General features: G+C 34.7%; 1 protein-coding gene and 1 long non-coding RNA gene across 5 annotated transcripts; both read left to right on the top strand.

Annotated features, from left to right (window-relative positions):
• The first annotated feature begins 896 nt into the window (after positions 1-896).
• LOC110785286 (uncharacterized) lies at positions 897-9,104 on the top strand. 4 transcript variants are annotated; one of them, XR_008921372.1, is made up of 6 exons: positions 897-1,075; positions 1,572-1,629; positions 1,733-1,797; positions 1,874-1,939; positions 2,093-2,388; positions 8,802-9,103. It is a non-coding gene; the product is annotated as an uncharacterized lncRNA (long non-coding RNA). The 4 variants fall into 4 exon arrangements; XR_008921369.1 differs by having other exon boundaries at positions 1,733-1,939; positions 8,802-9,104; XR_008921371.1 differs by lacking the exon at positions 1,874-1,939 and having other exon boundaries at positions 1,733-1,851.
• Positions 9,105-11,719: 2,615 nt separating this feature from the next.
• On the top strand, positions 11,720-16,880 carry LOC130460955 (lysine histidine transporter-like 2). The gene is made up of 7 exons (XM_056828798.1): positions 11,720-11,981; positions 13,292-13,678; positions 14,860-15,253; positions 15,612-15,717; positions 16,033-16,124; positions 16,307-16,375; positions 16,470-16,880. The coding sequence occupies exons 1-7, from the start codon at positions 11,806-11,808 to the stop codon at positions 16,566-16,568; spliced, it is 1,323 nt and encodes a 440-aa protein (XP_056684776.1). The 5' UTR covers positions 11,720-11,805; the 3' UTR covers positions 16,569-16,880.
• Positions 16,881-18,220: the final 1,340 nt, after the last annotated feature.

Consider the following 18,220-nt stretch of genomic DNA (forward strand, 5'->3'; position numbering starts at 1 on the left):
TAGAGAACGCATTTCTCTAATAACAGTTGTGTGAAGAAAAGAATAGAGTACGGTTATCTTACCTAACCGTCTTGTATTCTTTACCATATCAAAAATAAATAAATAAATTTTAAAATACTTAATACAATAGAAAGCTGTGTCCAATATAACGGTCTTTTAATCTTTTACAAAATTATTTTACGATAAAAAAATAAACCTTAATTTAAAACCTTTATTTTTAATTGCGTAAAGAATAAAGACGTTGTTTTGCAAATCATTATCCTCAATAAAAAAAATTAAACCATTTTTTGAAAAAAAAAATTAAACAATTTAAAGGACAAATTGTTTTTTACCACCTATAAAAATCGAAAAATTGTTTTTTACCACCTAAAAATTTAAAACTTGTATTTTACCACCTAAAAAGATATTAAAACTTGTTTTTTACCACCTGAAAATGAAAAAATGGATGAAACTTTTATGTACGATTACCTAATTCAATTTTCATCCAATTGTTTACACTCCTTGTGTGATTTTCTTTAACTCTATCACCTTCACTCTTTACTTTCACTAAATTTTGTCAATTTTATGAATTAATGGTGGTGAAAATTTATGTAAATTCATGGAATATAAGGAGGCGGGGGAAGAGAAAAGAGTTAAATACATGAAATTGTGGAAAAATAGAATATATTAGAAGTATTATCGTTATTGTGGCTCACCACATAACATTTTCATCTATTTTTTCATTTTTCAGGTGGTAAAAAACAAGTTTTAAAATTTTTTTAGGTGGTAAAATACAAGTTTTAGTTTTTTAGGTGGTAAAAAACAATTTTTCGATTTTTTTTAGGTGGTAAAATTTTTTTTATCCCAATTTAAAAGGTAAAAAAATCAAAATAAGAAACCTATTGAAGCAGCGCTGAATTAAATTGCTTAGTGCTTATTCAATTAAAACCCTCAACCTACTGAATTAGTCCAGCAAAAACCCACAGAAGCAGCGCTCCACGCACTTAGAACCGCCGCTACACATCTGCACCACCGTTCCGTTGCACCGACCGCCATCTGACTGCCTCAACGATTCTGCTTGATTCAAGTTTCCCAAGTAATTACACTTTCTCTATGTGATTCAATTTTTGTTTTAATTTAATTTCGATTTCAAATTCAAGTTCATATGGTCGAATCACTCTTGAGATGATTGGTTAGATGTTCTTTCCATTTTATTTGATTTGTTTGTCCCGAATGATCGATTTTTATATTTATCTCTATCGGTTATACTTTTTAACCTAATTCGGTCGTTTATTTTTCCAGATTTCATACCTGATTTTAGTTTTGATTACTGATTTCTGAATTTTAGTTGCTCAACTCTTGTTCAGGATCTCTCAATCTCAATTTCTCTGATTTTGATTCCAATTTTAATTAGTGATTTTTATTTTGTGAGTTTTGAATTAAATGGGTATTTTATGGGTTGATATTGGTGAATATATATTAAATTCAGGTGTGATTCAGGCCCTGAAGTTCGTATCCTTTCTGGTCCTTTCTGTGTCAAGTTTGTTAGATTACACAATGAAGTAAATTGAATAATATCTGCTTTAAATTAGGTGTGGGAAGCTCTTGAAATTCTTGATGCTGCTGTTCACCAGATGCTTCACCTGATATGTATATCCCTTATCAGACTTTTTCTGAATGTTTTGATACATTTTACTACGTAATTGAATCATACGAAGTATCATTGAAGATATTGCTAAATTATCTTATGTAGAGTTGAAATCCACTCGGCCGGAGTTGTTCCAAAGCTTCTAGCTGGAAAACCTGAAGGCTGGAACAGTGAGTGATTCCTCTGGTTCTGTCGGTGTATCTTCTGATTTTTTTGAAGCTCAAGTAATGTCCTTATCTGTCACAGATCTGTTAGCGTAATTGATGTAATAGTTTCTACAATGTACAATATAAAAGACGCATATGCTTGCCAGTGAGTTCACATCTTTTGTTTCTCTAGTTTTCCTTTGCTTTAGACAAGCCTAAGACTTGAATCGGCGTCTTCTTCCATTGCGATTTAATGCAATTTTTCATCTTATTCAATTGTGTGTACATTGATATCAGTGACCTTCCGGTCTTTTTTCAGGAGAGTATCTATGGCCTCGTTCGTATGGGCTAATGTGTAGGCGTTCTCTAACTGATTTGCGTGACATTTGTCCAGCTGATACAAATGGTATTAAGTTGTAATCTAATTGCAGTGAAGCAATAAATCATACATTGATCGACGTTTGTAGAGGGAACAAGTATTTTGGACTGTACAATGTTGGATTAACACACTGTGAAGCCTGCAAATAAGGAAGTTGCTTCTTACACTGAAATAGATATGAATATTGAGGGATTTGTCCAGCAGTGTCACATTGTCTTCCAAATCTGCTATTCTTGGTAAGTAGCTCTGTTGTTGTATCTTCTAATTCTGTTGTTTCTGCTATTGTTGTCTTGATGTTATTCCTGTTGTTGTTGTTGTTTCCGCTATTTCTGTTGCTGGTTGTTCTTCTACTGTGTTGTACATGTTTCATTTTTGTTTCTGATCTGCTTGTGAAAATGGGGGACTTGGTGTGTGTTGACAGCAAGCTGTTGACAGCAAGCTATAGAAATTCATAGGAAGCTTCCTAGTACTAGTCATCAAGAAAAGGATCAACATGTATTTTTGTGCACATGACTCTCTTTTGTCACCTTGTGTGTGCTGTCCCATGTGGTGTACTAGGTTAGAATAATTGATCAATGATTGTAAGAGGAGCCGCACTATTTAAGAGGTGTGCTCAGCAACATTGCAGCTTGATTTGGAATGAAATGAAATCAATGCTGATTCCTTCCTACATTTCTGTTGTCTTTCCTTCTCTTCTTATTTTCTTACTGTAATTCTGTCTTCATGGTATCAGAGCTATGGCTCAGAAGACTGCAGAATATGTAGAAGCAAATGATTCATATATCCAATCATAAACACACAAACACATTTCTGAATCTTCTCCCTTCTTTTCTTCTATCTTGAAAGCTTAAGCCTTTACTAGTGAAATGGCTACAATAGATGTTAACAGTCCACTGTACCTTCATCCATCTGAAGGATCTCACTCAATAAATGTGGGAAAACTGACTGGACCATCTGATTATAGAACATGAAAAAGATCCATGGAAGTAACCCTCTCATCCAAAAGAAAGCTTGGATTCCTGAAAGGAACTGTCATCAGAGAAGCAGCAAAGGCAGAACAATGGGATACCTGCAATGACATGGTAATATCCTGGATTTTTTCTTCTGTTTCAGATAATATAAAAAAGTCCATTATGTTTCTTAGTACCACAAGAGAAATGTGGATAAATCTGGAACAAAGGTTCTCTGTTGTGAATGGGTCTAGAAAATACAAGTTAAGTAGAGATCTGTATGAATGTAAACAGAATGGAATGCTTATTAATGACTATTTCACTAGTATGAGTGTAATATGGGAAGAACTGGAATCCTTGAACATTCTACCTAAATTTACTGTGTATAATGCTGAAATCAATGCCTTTTTGAAAGCCTTAGATGCTCAGAAACAAGAGCAAAAACTATTTCAATTCCTTAATGGCATAGATGAGGAATATGGACCACAGAGGAGTCAACTGTTGTTAATGAGTCCTCTACCTACAGCAGATGTAGCCTGTGCATCTTTGCAGCAAGAAGAACAACAGAGAGATGTTCTAAAACACACTAAATTAGACATTGAGTCTGCAGCCATGTGCAGCAAACACACTGAAACATCTGCTATGTACAGCAAAAACACTGGTGACAGTTGCACTGCTTGTGGTGTAACTGGTCACACAGCTGAGAAATGCTGGACTATTGTTGGTTATCCAGCATGGCATCCAAAATCTAAGAAGCCTCAAAGAGGAAGGGGAGGTGGAAGATTCTCTGGTAATAGAGGTGGTAACTCAGGTCCATACAGTAAGTGGCCAAAGGGAAAGCATAATACAGGCTCAAACATGGCTCAAAACAGTCAAGGAAGCAGTGACAATGGTGCTATGACAAGTCAACAACTTCAACAACTAGAGCAACTCATTAAGTTGCTCCCAGTTACTTCAAGAAATACCACTCAAGGTGGATCTGAAACTGAAGATGAGATTGATCACAACTATGCTGGAATGGTGTCATGCTATCTGGCAACAACAATAATGAGTGAGTGGATCATTGACTCTGGTGCATCTGATCACATGATCAGTGATTTTAAAAAATTGAGTGATCCAGTGGTGGCAATAAATAGTCCAAAAATCAACTTGCCTAATGGTGAAACCTCCACCATCAGTCACACTGGAAATGTAACTCTAAGCAATGGTTTGAAGCTGAAAGATGTTCTCTATGTGCCAGAATTTAAACACAATCTCCTATCAGTTAACAAGCTTGTATCTCAGGGTGATTGTAAAGTTCAATTCACACCATCTGCATGCATTATTCAGGATACAACTACTGAAAAAGTGATAGGAATTGGAAAAGCTCTCCATGGCCTTTATTATCTGATAAATGAACCCTTGAGTTGTATTGTTCAAAAAATCAGATCTCAAGTTGAACACAAAGCTGATGATGACTTGAAGAGAAAGACTCAAGCCAACAATGTCAATCTGAATCTAGGAATTTCAAGTGTAGCACCTGACACAGTTAAACACTCCAAATCAGTATTATGGCATCACAGACTTGGTCATGCACCAATTGAAAGAATCAAGCATGTGATTGCTATTGACAAAAAGGATACTCAAAGCAATGGAGTCTGTGTTACTTGTCCTCTAGCAAAGTTCACTAAACTGCCATACAAGGAAAGCAAGTCTCAAGCTGAGAATCCATTTCAGCTCATTCACTTGGACACTTGGGGCCCATACAAAGTCACAACCAGAAGAGGTCACAGATACTTCTTGACCATTGTGGATGACTGTACCAGAACAACCTGGGTACATCTGATGAAATTCAAATCAGAATTCTTGGAAGCACTGAAAGAATTTGTGAACTTTGCTGAAAAACACTTTAACAGGAAGATGAAAATTGTGAGAACAGATAATGCTCTGGAGATGGATGATGAAAAATGCAAGGAATTCTTCAAAGAAAAGGGGATCTTACATCAGACCAGTTGTGTTGACAGACCACAACAAAATGGAAGAGCAGAAAGAAAACATAAGAACATTCTGGAGATGTCTAGAGCTTTGAGATTTCAGGCAGGATTGCCATTGAGTTTTTGGGGAGATTGTGTGCTTACAGCAGTACATATTACTAACAGATTACCATCTGTAGTTTTGAACAATCAATCACCTTATGAGAGATTGTTCAATTCTAAACCTGACTACTCACAGTTGAAGACATTTGGTTGCTTGGCTTTTGCTTATAACCCAGAGAAACACAGAGACAAGTTCAAAGCCAGAGGAGTACCCTGTGTTTTCTTGGGATATCCCATCAAACAGAAGGGATATAGACTTCTGAACCTAATGAACAATCAAATGTTTGTGTCCAGGGATGTGAAATTCCATGAGCACATATTTCCATATGGTCTCACTGCTGATCAAATGCACAGCTTACTGCCCCAACAAAACACCAATGAGACAGAATGCAACATAGAACAAAGAAGAGATTGGGTTGATATTGATACTGTTGATGATGTGAATGGTACAAACAATGATGAAGATGTTGGAATGGAAACTGATACAGCAGTACCAATCACTCAGAGTAGCTTACCTGCTGCAATCGTGAGAAAATCTTCAAGAAACACTAGGAAACCTGGATGGATGGATAATTATGAGATCAATTGTGCTTCCAAAATTGAACAAGTAGCAGAAACCCCAGCTAAACACTCTTACTTCTGTTTCTTGGCAAGAATCACTCAGAAAGACAAGAAACCTGATCCATATTACTTTAAACATGCAGTAAAGTCAGATCACTGGATACAAGCTATGAATGAAGAGCTTGAAGCTCTTGAAGCAAATGGAACATGGGAGATAACTGACCTACCCAAGGGAAAAAGAGCTATAGGAAGCAAATGGCTGTATAGAACAAAGTACACAAGAGATGGAGACACTGAAAGGTATAAATCCAGATTGGTTGCTCTTGGAAACAACCAAAGATATGGTCTTGATTATGATCAGACCTTTGCTCCTGTGGCAAAACTCACTACTGTGAGATCTCTTCTTGCTGTTGCAGCAATGGAAGGATGGTATGTAGATCAGATGGATGTAAAAAATGCATTCTTGCATGGAGATATTAAAGAAGTTGTGTATATGAAGTTCCCTCAGGGATATAGAGGACCAGGTAAGAAGATAATTTCAAATCAGGGGGAGCATGTCAGCTACTGTGAGGAGAATCCCACTAAGGTCTTCAAACTCAAGAAATCTCTCTATGGTCTTAAACAAGCACCTAGGCAATGGTTTGCTAAATTATCTTCTGCTTTGCAAAGTTTTGGCTTTGATCAATCAAAAACAGATTACTCCTTGTTCACAAAGTACAGTGATGGTCACTTTGTTGCCATTTTGGTGTATGTTGATGATCTAATTTTGGCTGGAACCACACAGGAAGCTATTGATGAAGCAAAGTCTCTTCTATCAGCTAAATTCAACATGAAAGATCTTGGTGAACTCAAGTACTTCTTGGGAATAGAAGTAGACAGAACTCAACATGGCATATTCTTGTCTCAAAAGAAATATACCATGGACCTTCTGCAGGATTTTGGTGCATTACATTTGAAGCCATTAAAGCTACCCATGCAGACACATCAGAAACTTCTAAAAGATTCTGGTGAGCTACTTCTTAATCCAGAAATCTATCAGAGGTTGGTTGGGAAACTAATCTATCTCACCCTGACTAGACCAGACATTGCATATACTGTGCATGTTCTTAGTCAGTTCATGCACTCTCCAACTGTAACTCATTACCAAGCTGCAAGGAGAGTTCTGAGATACCTAGTGGGTTGCCCAGGACAAGGGATTCTTCTTGCTGCAGACAACAACACCATTCTATCTGCTTACTGTGACAGTGATTGGGCTGGATGTCCAGTTACAAGAAGATCCACCACTGGATTCTGTGTTCTCCTGGGTTGTTCACCCATATCTTGGAAATCAAAAAGGCAAACAGGAGTAGCAAGATCTTCTGCTGAAGCAGAATACAGGTCTATGGCTGTTACAACTTGTGAAGTTCTGTGGATTTGTGAGCTGTTAAAAGAACTAGGTATGAAGTGCCTACATCCTACTGTTCTCAAATGTGACAACAAAGCTGCAATCTCTATAGCTGCAAACCCTGTGATGCATGAGAAAACTAAACATGTGGAAATTGATTGTCACTTTGTCAGAGAGAAGCAACAATCTGGACAGATACAACCAGAATACATTTCTTCTAAGGAGCAAGTAGCTGATGTTCTTACCAAAATCCTACCAGTGCATCAACACAACTATCTTTTGCACAAACTTGGAGTTATGCCTAAACCTCCACTCCAAGCTTGAGGGGGAGTGTTGACAGCAAGCTGTTGACAGCAAGCTATAGAAATTCATAGGAAGCTTCCTAGTACTAGTCATCAAGAAAAGGATCAACATGTATTTTTGTGCACATGACTCTCTTTTGTCACCTTGTGTGTGCTGTCCCATGTGGTGTACTAGGTTAGAATAATTGATCAATGATTGTAAGAGGAGCCGCACTATTTAAGAGGTGTGCTCAGCAACATTGCAGCTTGATTTGGAATGAAATGAAATCAATGCTGATTCCTTCCTACATTTCTGTTGTCTTTCCTTCTCTTCTTATTTTCTTACTGTAATTCTGTCTTCAGTGTGGGATTGCTTTAGTTTTGGATATTTGATGTTGGTGTTAGAAATCTTTTGAAGCATTATAGATTTTTATGCTTCTACTTGTCAAAATTATGATGTCAGTCATGTCACCATCTACGAAATCTATTGCAAAAGGGTAGTTGTTTGATGCCTATCATGTCATCACCTATTGAAACAAGGATCTGAACTTATGTTTCTTTCTCTGAAGTTTATTGTCTGTTCTGTTTGATCTGTACTGTTCTTGGTGTTGATCTGTTGTTGTATTGTTGTTCTGAGATGGTTTTGCTGTGAAGTCTCAGACTTACTATTCTGCTTCCTTGTCTTATGCATTTTGGCACATATTGGCTTGATTTTTTGTTGGTTAAGTGCTACTTAAATGCCTCCTCTTTGATATGATATGTACTGCTGCTGTACTAGGTGTTGTTTCCCGAAATATTGGAATCTCAGTTGTATAGGTAGTTTAGACCTAAGTTGACTTTCTAGTTTTCTTTTATATTGTCTTTTTTTTGTGCCTTATCTTTCTGTTATTTATTGAAAGGAAATTCTAATTGTTATTTGTTACCGGGAAAAGTATTATTTGGCCGTGCCCAGCTACCCATGTTGATAATCTGTGATGAATGACGAGGATACTGTTACTAAATAACTAAGTATCAGATATTCAGATCAACCAAACTGAACAAAATATATTCAAATCAGCCTTTCATATGTTTATGATCTATATTTTCTTGTGAAACTTAATGATGTTTCTTTGAAATTACCGGGTATTGCTGTTGAAGAAAAATCTTTCACGCAATCATTAGTTAATGTTCATTTTGGTATTGTATCGCTTGTATGGTCTGTTGTCAGCCTGCACTGCACTGAATTATCTAGTTGTCAGCCTGCATTGCACTTGCATGATCGAAACTGATCCTTTACATTAAGATCTTAAATGACTGATCTACTACTTCGTTTTTGTGTGATTTTTGTTGAACCAGAACCTCTGTAGCTTTTATGTTCCATTTCTGAGAAGCTTGGTTGTGATGTATTACAAATTTCAGGGAATTCCGGAGTGCTGCAAGCTGAAGTTCCTCCAATCGCGTAAATACCGACCTTTTGCTGCTCCTACCGATGTACAGGCTCATTCAAGAACACCACATGCTGATTTTCTTGCTTGATTAATGAACCTGTACAAAGAAGGGAAAGATATTGTTGCATCATGTTTTTTTTCCCTTTCCATTTTGTAAACGCATAGGAGTAATTGTAAAACATATGTTATTTTTTAATATATTTAATGCTTGTTAATGCAAAAAATATATATGTATATTTTTTTTATAAAAAAGAGTGGAATAGAGGACAGTTATCTAAGAAAACTGTCCTCTATTTTTATGTAAAAAAGGAAGAATAGAGTACGCCTATCTAAGCAGTTGTCCTCTAATTTAATAAATACATAACAGTTAAGTGTCTCAACGGTTCTCAAGGGAATAAAGAACGGTTAGCTCAGACCACCATACTCCATTTATATGTATATAGAACGCCTATCCCAACCGTCCTCTAAACTATAGAGATCGCTTAGCAGGAGAACGCTCTTCAGGCGTCCTCTAAAGCCTATTTCAACAGTTCTCTATTCCCTTTTTTGTAGTAGTGATCGTGCATGAAAACTATAAACTTTCTTAGATAGATCCGCCTAGCAAAACTTACTTATGTGTTATATCTTTGATCACAATGATCTACTACGTAATTAACATTCTTTTTATATATATTATCTCCGTTTCAAATATATCTTTACACTTACTATTTGTACGGACTCCAGTGTAATGTTTGACCATTAATATATCTAATTTTGTATGCGAAAAAATTATAAAAAGTTGATATTTATAAAATACATTTTGAGACGAATATAACAAGATATCTCATGATACTTTTTGATAGATATAATAGTGATAAATTTATGGTCAAAGTTTTGATTGTTCGAGACATTCACTACAAGAATTTGTATCTTTAACGATAACCTAATTACGACGGGTTAAAAATCCCGTCGAAAAAGCCTTTTACGACGGGGCTAACATGCAACCAATCAAAGGCGGGAAAAACCGTCGCAAATGTCTTTTACGACGGGTTAACGACGAGATTTCCATTAACGACGGCTCACTTTTAAAACGGGTTGACGACACAAAATCCCGTCATTAATCAATGATTATTGACCTTTAGCGACGAAATTTCCCGTCGTTAATAGTACAATTTTTTTGTAGTGATTTTTCAAGGCGTAAAAAACTTAATGAACCGGAGGCCGTATATGTCAAGAAAACTCGTACTAGATGAGCGTTTTTATCGTAGTGAAAATACACCTAAACGCGACTCAAAAGGACCGAAGCATGAAATAAATCATATATATATATATATATATATATATATATATATATATATATATATATATATATATGTGTACCTAATTAAACTAATGGTGAAGCAAATAATAGTAGTGGGAGTTAATTTAGAGGGCACATTAAGGCATTAATCTTGAAGATTTGAAGAAGAGGCCTAACTTAAAGATGGTCGTGGGTCGGGTCGGGTTTTTTATCGTATCGGGCTAAAAATTTCAAACTATGACTCAAGCTCAGGTCGGGCCTATGGGATTTCGGGTCGGGTTAGGCCGTCGTGCCTGCGCTTAATTTTACAAAATTTAGCGTACTTGTTGTATTTTTACCAAAAAATCGGCTCAAGCCTGGCCCACGAGTTCGTGCTCATGCTATGCCTTCTTTGTCGTGCTCGTACCGGATCAGAACTTTTCGTGCCGGATCAGGTCGGGTCGAGTCCGGATAACGATGGTGTCGGAGAATAATAAAGACATGTCTTCTTCCATGGGCCGGTCAAACTGACACTCCCGATTATACCTAAAACTATTTGGAGCCATTGCACGTGTATCTATCATTGCTTCAATTCCATATCTATGATATATTTCATTTCATTTCTTATTTATCGAATTAATCATTCACAAATTCTTATTTATAAAGAATGTACAATAAATACTATGATAATTTTTTAACATGTTCCTTTCTAATAGTCATTTCAACAAATTATATTTTGTGAAGATGACAATATTAAAATTGATTTTTATATGTGGATGAGAATATGTGGGATGGAGGAAATATTTAGAGCTTCTGGAGCAATTGAGAAGTCCAACGGAACACTCTCAGCTTGTGGATATAAAGGGTAGAAGCTGTTTAAAAAAAAGGAAAAGAAAGTAAGGAAACAGCATGAAACATCAACACTGCCTATTTAAGAACAGATATTAAGCTGTTACGTATCAAGTTTCTCCTTTTATTTTTTTATTTTTTTCTTTATATTTCAGTTATAAATATATGACTGTATGATTTTCATGTCATCAAATAATAATATTATTTCAGATTAACTAAAAAATAAAAATAGATAAATAAGGTAAAAGATAATAAGAGATAAAAATCTTTAAAAGATAAAGACCCGGTAAGAGATAATAAGAGATAAAGATGAAGCGGTTAAAGATAATAAGAGATAAAGATGAATAAAACTCAGTAAAAGATAATAAGAGAAAATTAAAAATAGATGAATAAAGACCCGGTAAAAGATAATAAGAGATGAAGATGAATAAAATTCAGTAAAAGATAATAAGAGAAAAATAAGAACCGATAATAGATAATAAGAGGAAAATAAAAATAGATAAGAGATAATTTTTTAAAACATTAATAGATAAATAAAGACCCGTTAAACGGTCATACTACTCATTGCCATCACTATCTTAACTATCGCTTAAACTGAAAAAAAAATTCAAAAAAAGAAAATGAATTTATTTAAATCTAGTTTAATCAATAAGATAAGGATTCTCCTAGCTAGGGTTAAAAACAAATCGGAATCTAATAGTTTCTTTCTGACTTTCTGTTATTATTATCCCTAAAAACCTCAATTCACCAACAAACTACTTCAAATACTTCCATTATAAATACCCTAATTAATTAATTAATCTCTAATTACGTTCATTTGTTTCTAATTAATCCCTCCTCTCTTACTCTCATAGTTAAGCAAAGAAAAATGACGAACGGTCCAGAATGTAGTCAAGCATCTTCCGAGCAAAGGAACATTGATGATTGGTTGCCTATTTCTTCGAGTAGAAACGCGAAATGGTGGTATTCGACATTCCATAATGTTACCGCCATGGTTGGTGCCGGTGTTCTTAGCCTTCCTTATGCCATGTCCGAACTTGGATGGTACGTAGATTAAAAGTATAATTATTAATTTGTGGATAACATTGGATTCGTTTCAATAATATAAATTTTCTAAATATAAATTTTTTATAAACTATTAAAGCTCAAAGTAGAGCATTGGAGACCGCCTATAATGAAAAAGTGAGGAACATTATGGAACGGAGGGAGTACTATATAATAATATAATATATAGTGTGACATGAAATTATAATATGGTGTACGTTCATTTGGTATATATATAATATATGTACATTATGGTTAATTGTTTTTGACCTTTGAAATAATTTTGATCCGTATGAATTGAGATATTCACATTAAATTGTAGTTGTCATATACTTCTAAATTTTATTGGTATTATAATCATCACATATTACATGCTTTTGTTGATCGAGATTTACCAGGCTCTGAATTACACCGGTTGCATGTAGAACTACATGTAACCAATTTGTTTTATACTGTTAAAACCTCAAAAAGCACATAATTATAAATTTAAAACACTTTTTACACAAAGTACATTGTTACAGATGAAAAGAAACTTTTTGCAAGTGAAAACAACGGAAGATATATAAATATGTGCTTTTAATTTTTTAAATCGTTAATTAATGTGCTTTTAAATCGTTTAGATGTGCTTTTAAACCGTAAAAAAATGTGTTTTTTTAACCCGATTGCATATAGAACTACATACAACCGGGTGCAAATTTGTGCATCACTTGCATGTGCGTGTTGGTGTTTGAAAATTTGAGTTGCAAGCATGTCATTTTGTCGTTTTAGATCTTGCTTAGCTAACTCATATCATATTAAATTTATAATATTTAGTGAACTTTTTTCTATGGTTGATTGGTGTTGTTGTGTGTTGAAGTTTACCAGGCTCAAGATTACCAAATGCATTTCCATGTGTGTGTTGGTGTTGAAAATTTAAGTTCCAATAAGCATGCTATTTTGTCGATTTAGATTATGTTTAGCTAAATCATATTATAACCCTAATTTATTTATTTAGTGAATTTTTTTTCTATGTTTAGTGTTGTGGCTCTAGATTACCAGATGAATTTACACGTGCGTATTGGTGTAGAAAATCTGAGTTGCAACTTGCAAGCGTGTCATTTTAGTCGACTTAGATCGGATTTAGCTAAACCATATCAAACACCTAATATATTTTTGTGAATTTTTTCCGAGACCGTTACCAGATGCACTTACACGTGCATGTTGGTATAAAAAATTCAAGTTCCAAGCATATATTTTAGTTTATTTAGGCCGTGTTTAGCTAAATCATATCAAAACCCTTATTTATTTTTGTGCAAATGTTTGTTTTTTAGGGGTCCAGGAGTAACAATAATGACATTATCATGGATAATAACCCTATACACCCTATGGCAAATGGTGGAGATGCATGAGATGGTTCCGGGGAAGCGATTCGACCGGTACCACGAGCTCGGCCAACACGCTTTCGGGGAGAAGCTAGGGTTGTACGTGGTGGTGCCGCAACAACTGGTGGTCGACGTGGGGTCGGATATCGTCTATATGGTCACCGGTGGCAAGTCACTGAAGAAAATCCATGACCTATTATGTGTAGATAATTGCAAGCCAATTAAGTTGACTTACTTTATCCTCATGTTTGCTTGTGTTCACCTTGCTATCTCACACCTTCCTAATTTCAACTCTATGTCTGCCATTTCCTTGGCTGCTGCTGTTATGTCATTAAGGTAAATTAATCTTATCCCTAATTAATTAGTCCCTTTTCACCTTTTGTATATGATTATCCACGTAAGCACAATACAAAGTCTTGTAAAACACCGTCTAACGGTCTTCTAAAAATAAAAAATAAAAAACACCGCCACTCACTGACAAACTATTGAGATGAGCATAGTCGTGAGTGTCAAGCAATCTGGTAAGAGACGGTTATGTATATGCTTTTTATTTGTAAAAAAATGAGATAAATAAATTTGAAATTATAGCATGTAAGTATTTTTTTCGTTGGAAATGTAACCTCTAAGTTAGTTGTAGTCTTTTAAGTTTTTATCCCGTTTAAGTTAGTTAGGAGTACTTGTTATTGTTATATACTCCGTTTTCTAAATGAGTGTCTCATTTAGTGAAAAACACGGGTATTAAGAATTGTAGAAAGTGTATAAGAAAAAAATAATTGTGACCCTTTTTATAAGAAAAAGGGAAAAGTAGAATTTTTTTATTGATAAAGTACAGTGGATGTGTAGATGGAAAAATGTAGAATGTGTAAGAAAAAAAATCATGATTCATGAAAAATTGGGAAAAGTGTATGTCCAAAAATAGAAAACATAGACACTTAAATAGGAACGACCGATTAGAAATACAAGACATTTATTTAGGAGCGGAAGGAGTAGTGAGATTCTTTGTTTTACTTTTTTTTTTCTTAAAAAATCCTCCCTTCGTTCCTAAACAAATGTCCTGTATTCTATTTCCGGCGTTTGCTAATAAGTGTCATATTTCTATTTTTGGACATACATTTTTCCCATTTTTTCATAAATCATGATTGTTTTTTTTTTTTCTTCATACATTTACATTTTTTCACTTTTCTATCTCCACATCTACTCTTATTTGTAATTTACCAATAAACAACTATTTATTTTATCACTTCCCAAAAAATACTCAAAATAATTATTTTTTTCTTACACACTTTTCAGTTTTCTTAATCATTGCTATAGTGGGGACAAAAACAATAATCAACATTTAAACTATACGAAAGGACCTTCACCTAGTAGTTAGTAAACTGTTAAATCACATAACACAACACCAAATGATAAGCTATTAAGCTGAATACAGTTTTAAATCTAACTAAGTGTCAAATGGTTTGATAAGAGACGAGATTTGTTATGGTAACATTACTAATAAAACTAGTTATCATTCACAGTTATTCAACAATAGCATGGGTAGCATCCCTAGTGAAGGGAGTGCACGAGGATGTAGACTACTCCCCAAGAGGCGCAAGCTCAGGCGCAAGGACAATGAACTTCTTCACAGCATTAGGTGACATTGCGTTCGCCTTCGCCGGTCACAACGTCGTCTTAGAGATTCAAGCAACGATGCCGTCGTCACCGGAAAAGCCGTCGAAAGGTCCGATGTGGAAGGGAGTGATGTTAGCTTACGTTGTGGTGGCGTTTTGTTACTTCCCTGTGGCTTGGATTGGTTACCATACTTTTGGTAACAAGGTTGAAGATAACATTTTACTTAGTTTAGAGAAGCCTGTTTGGCTTATTGTTGTTGCTAATGCCTTTGTTGTTGTCCATGTTATTGGGAGCTATCAGGTAAATGTCTATATTTCACTTTACAATTACTATTTGCACAAATCTTAAGACAAAGGTAGAAAATTTAGTTGAACATAGTAAAATATGGATAAAGTAGAAAATTGTGTAAAAAAGTGGCCAGGTGGATGAGCGTAAGAAAAAATGAATAAATAAGAGAACGTGAATGAAAAATTGTAAATATCATGAAGTAAAAAAGGTAATTTAGTAAATTTTCATGTCAAAAAATACAACTAAGATCCGATTTGATACGTAATATCTAATTTCTCATACTAGTCGTTCTATTTATGATGTCATTTCTACCATATTAGCTAGCATGAACACATATTTTTAATTTTTCCCTTGGACTTTTGATTGCCAGGTATACGCCATGCCGGTGTTCGACATGGTGGAAACTTTCTTGGTGAAAAAGATGAAATTCAAGCCCACTACCACCCTCCGTTTCGTCACTCGCAATTTATATGTTGGTATGTAATATTCATGAACCCCAAGTGAATGTCATCCTTACTAACGAGTAGTCAATAACGTTATCCTAATTACTAAATACGTGTACCAATGATGTCTTGCCCTAGTGGTATAAGACTGAGGGTTTGTGTACAATAGGTCTCAAGTTCAAATCCCCTGTCCCCATTTATAATTTATATTGCCCTTGTGACTCATTCACACCAAAAAAATCAATATAAAATCTTTTATTTATTTTATTTTAAGGGTGAAAGAACGCGCCTACAATTTTATTTGTGGACTTCACTAACATAATTTTATTTTTTGTTTTTTTGTTTCAGTTTTGACAGCATTCATTGCCATAACTTTTCCTTTCTTTGGTGGTCTTCTCGGATTCTTTGGAGGATTTGCTTTGGCTCCAACAACGTACTACGTAAGCTTCAATTAATCCTTCAATTAATCTTTAACTCTTAACGAGTACACCAAATCGATTTAATTTCAAATTAGAAATTTATACTTTTTTCATTCCTAAATAATTATTGATAACATACTCTTTTCGTTTCTGAATAATTACTAATTAGTAATGTGTTTTATTTTTATTTTTATTCTTTACAGCTTCCCTGTATCATTTGGTTGATTATTTACAAGCCCAAAAAGTTTAGCTTGTCATGGTGGACCAATTGGGTATGCACATCTAACTAATGTCTTCTTTTCTTAGTCCTTTGTAAATTTTCTTGATTTACGTAATTAATTTTCGATATGTTGTTTCTTTTTCCAGTTTTGCATTATAGTTGGTGTCCTCTTGATGATTTTAGCACCTATTGGAGGGTTAAGGACTATAATCCTTTCTGCCAAGAATTACAGTTTCTACTCATAATTTCCCATGAGAGCAACAATTTCTTCGACGACGACGATGAGCCAACGGCTATGGAAGAAACGGTGAAGATTGGTTTAGGATTTTGATTGTACATAAGTGTATGGTATTTAGAAATAAACCTCTGTTTAGTATTTACGTAATTGTTTAATTTGAGAATGATTAATTCTATTTTTAATTCTACCTATAGTTTATTCTGGAATAATCCTAACTATTATATCACCTCTCTAATAGTCCAACATTAAGTAACCTTTGAAACCGGTGAATACATATATTCTTTAAAAAAATAAATTTATTTCAAATCATTCTTCTTTCTTCCTTAGAACCACCATAGCAGAATCACACTTGCCAAACTCCACACCGCCACTTGACTCGCCAATACGCCCCTCTTACACCGTTCGTCCGTCTTAAGTCAGGTGGTTACACCCAATTTCATTCATCTGATTTTCCTATTGAAAAAAAAAAAAATACGAAGAATTTCTCGAATTTATTGCTGAAATAAGCTTAACTTCTCTTTCTTATAAACTTTACCCCATTAATTCATATTAATTAACTAATTAGTTAATTAATACTTAACTCCAAATTAAAAGTTTTACCAAATTCCCTTAAGTTTCAAATTTTATTTATTCTTCATCCAACCAAACTATCCAATCCCTTGTATTTCTCTGTCTTTTTCAGTCCATTTTGCATATCCAACCCATTCTCTCCCGCCCCGATTTCTGAGATGTATGTCCTGAAAATACCCATTTATCTTCATGATTTGGTCGTCTTCTAGAGGAGGAATTTGTGGCGACATTATCACTATCAGTGGCTCAGCGTGTTAATAAATGAGGGAGACTGTTTCAGAAAGGGTCTCTACATGGTTGAGATTATTCTAGAATAAACTTAAATTGGGATTAAAAATAGAATGAGGAAGACTGTTTCAGAAAGGGTCTCTACCACTTATATCTGTAACACCCCGACAATTCTCTCTTTTTTTTAAAAATAACTTTTTAATGTAAAACGTAGAGAATTATCAAGGCATTATCGCCCGTGTGAAAACGTAACGGCTTATTCAGAATTTTGCAGCGGAAAAAATAAAACTAACTTTAGGTTTATAAATAGTAAATTACAGAATAAATCTCAAAAACCAATCGACGAGAATAGGAAATGAAAATAGTATGAAAAGTTTAAAGTCCAATTTAACAACCCAAGTCACTTAGCAAAACAAAATAGATACAAGCTCTCTAATCTCGGTCCCAATGATGCATCATCTTCAAATCTGTAGATGGACAATGCTTATTGATCCTTAGAGACTGCTCACCAAAATGGGTCATCACAGGATCAATAAGGCATAGCCATGATCAATACACACAAACAAAGCACGTAATCAGCAAAGCTGAGTACTACATTCTAACACAATAATAATCCTAACATGATTCTATTAAACGAACCATCCTAACATGATGCTAATGAAACATAAGTAAGGGCAAACAGTACATATTAATTTGAAGAACACACTTGACTAGACTAGGCTAGACTGGACTAGACTTTTATAACAATAACGCTATTTTAATTGAGATAGTCAATGGACCGAGTTTTCCAGCTAGAAACTTCTTCACTAAGGAAGACGAGGTACGGGCGCGACTCCGTAAACCCCAATGACCTGCGATATC

The sequence above is a fragment of the Spinacia oleracea genome, chromosome 5 (genome assembly GCF_020520425.1).
Source record: "Spinacia oleracea cultivar Varoflay chromosome 5, BTI_SOV_V1, whole genome shotgun sequence".
NCBI classification, from domain to species: domain Eukaryota; kingdom Viridiplantae; phylum Streptophyta; class Magnoliopsida; order Caryophyllales; family Amaranthaceae; genus Spinacia; species Spinacia oleracea.

Coding starts and splice junctions, on each gene's coding strand:
- LOC130460955 (XM_056828798.1), top strand. CDS start 11,806: ATGACGAACGGTCCAGAATGTAGTCAAGCATCTTCCGAGCAAAGGAAC. Junction 15,254..15,611: donor ATGTTATTGGGAGCTATCAG/GTAAATGTCTAT, acceptor TTTGATTGCCAG/GTATACGCCATGCCGGTGTT. Junction 16,125..16,306: donor TGGCTCCAACAACGTACTAC/GTAAGCTTCAAT, acceptor TATTCTTTACAG/CTTCCCTGTATCATTTGGTT.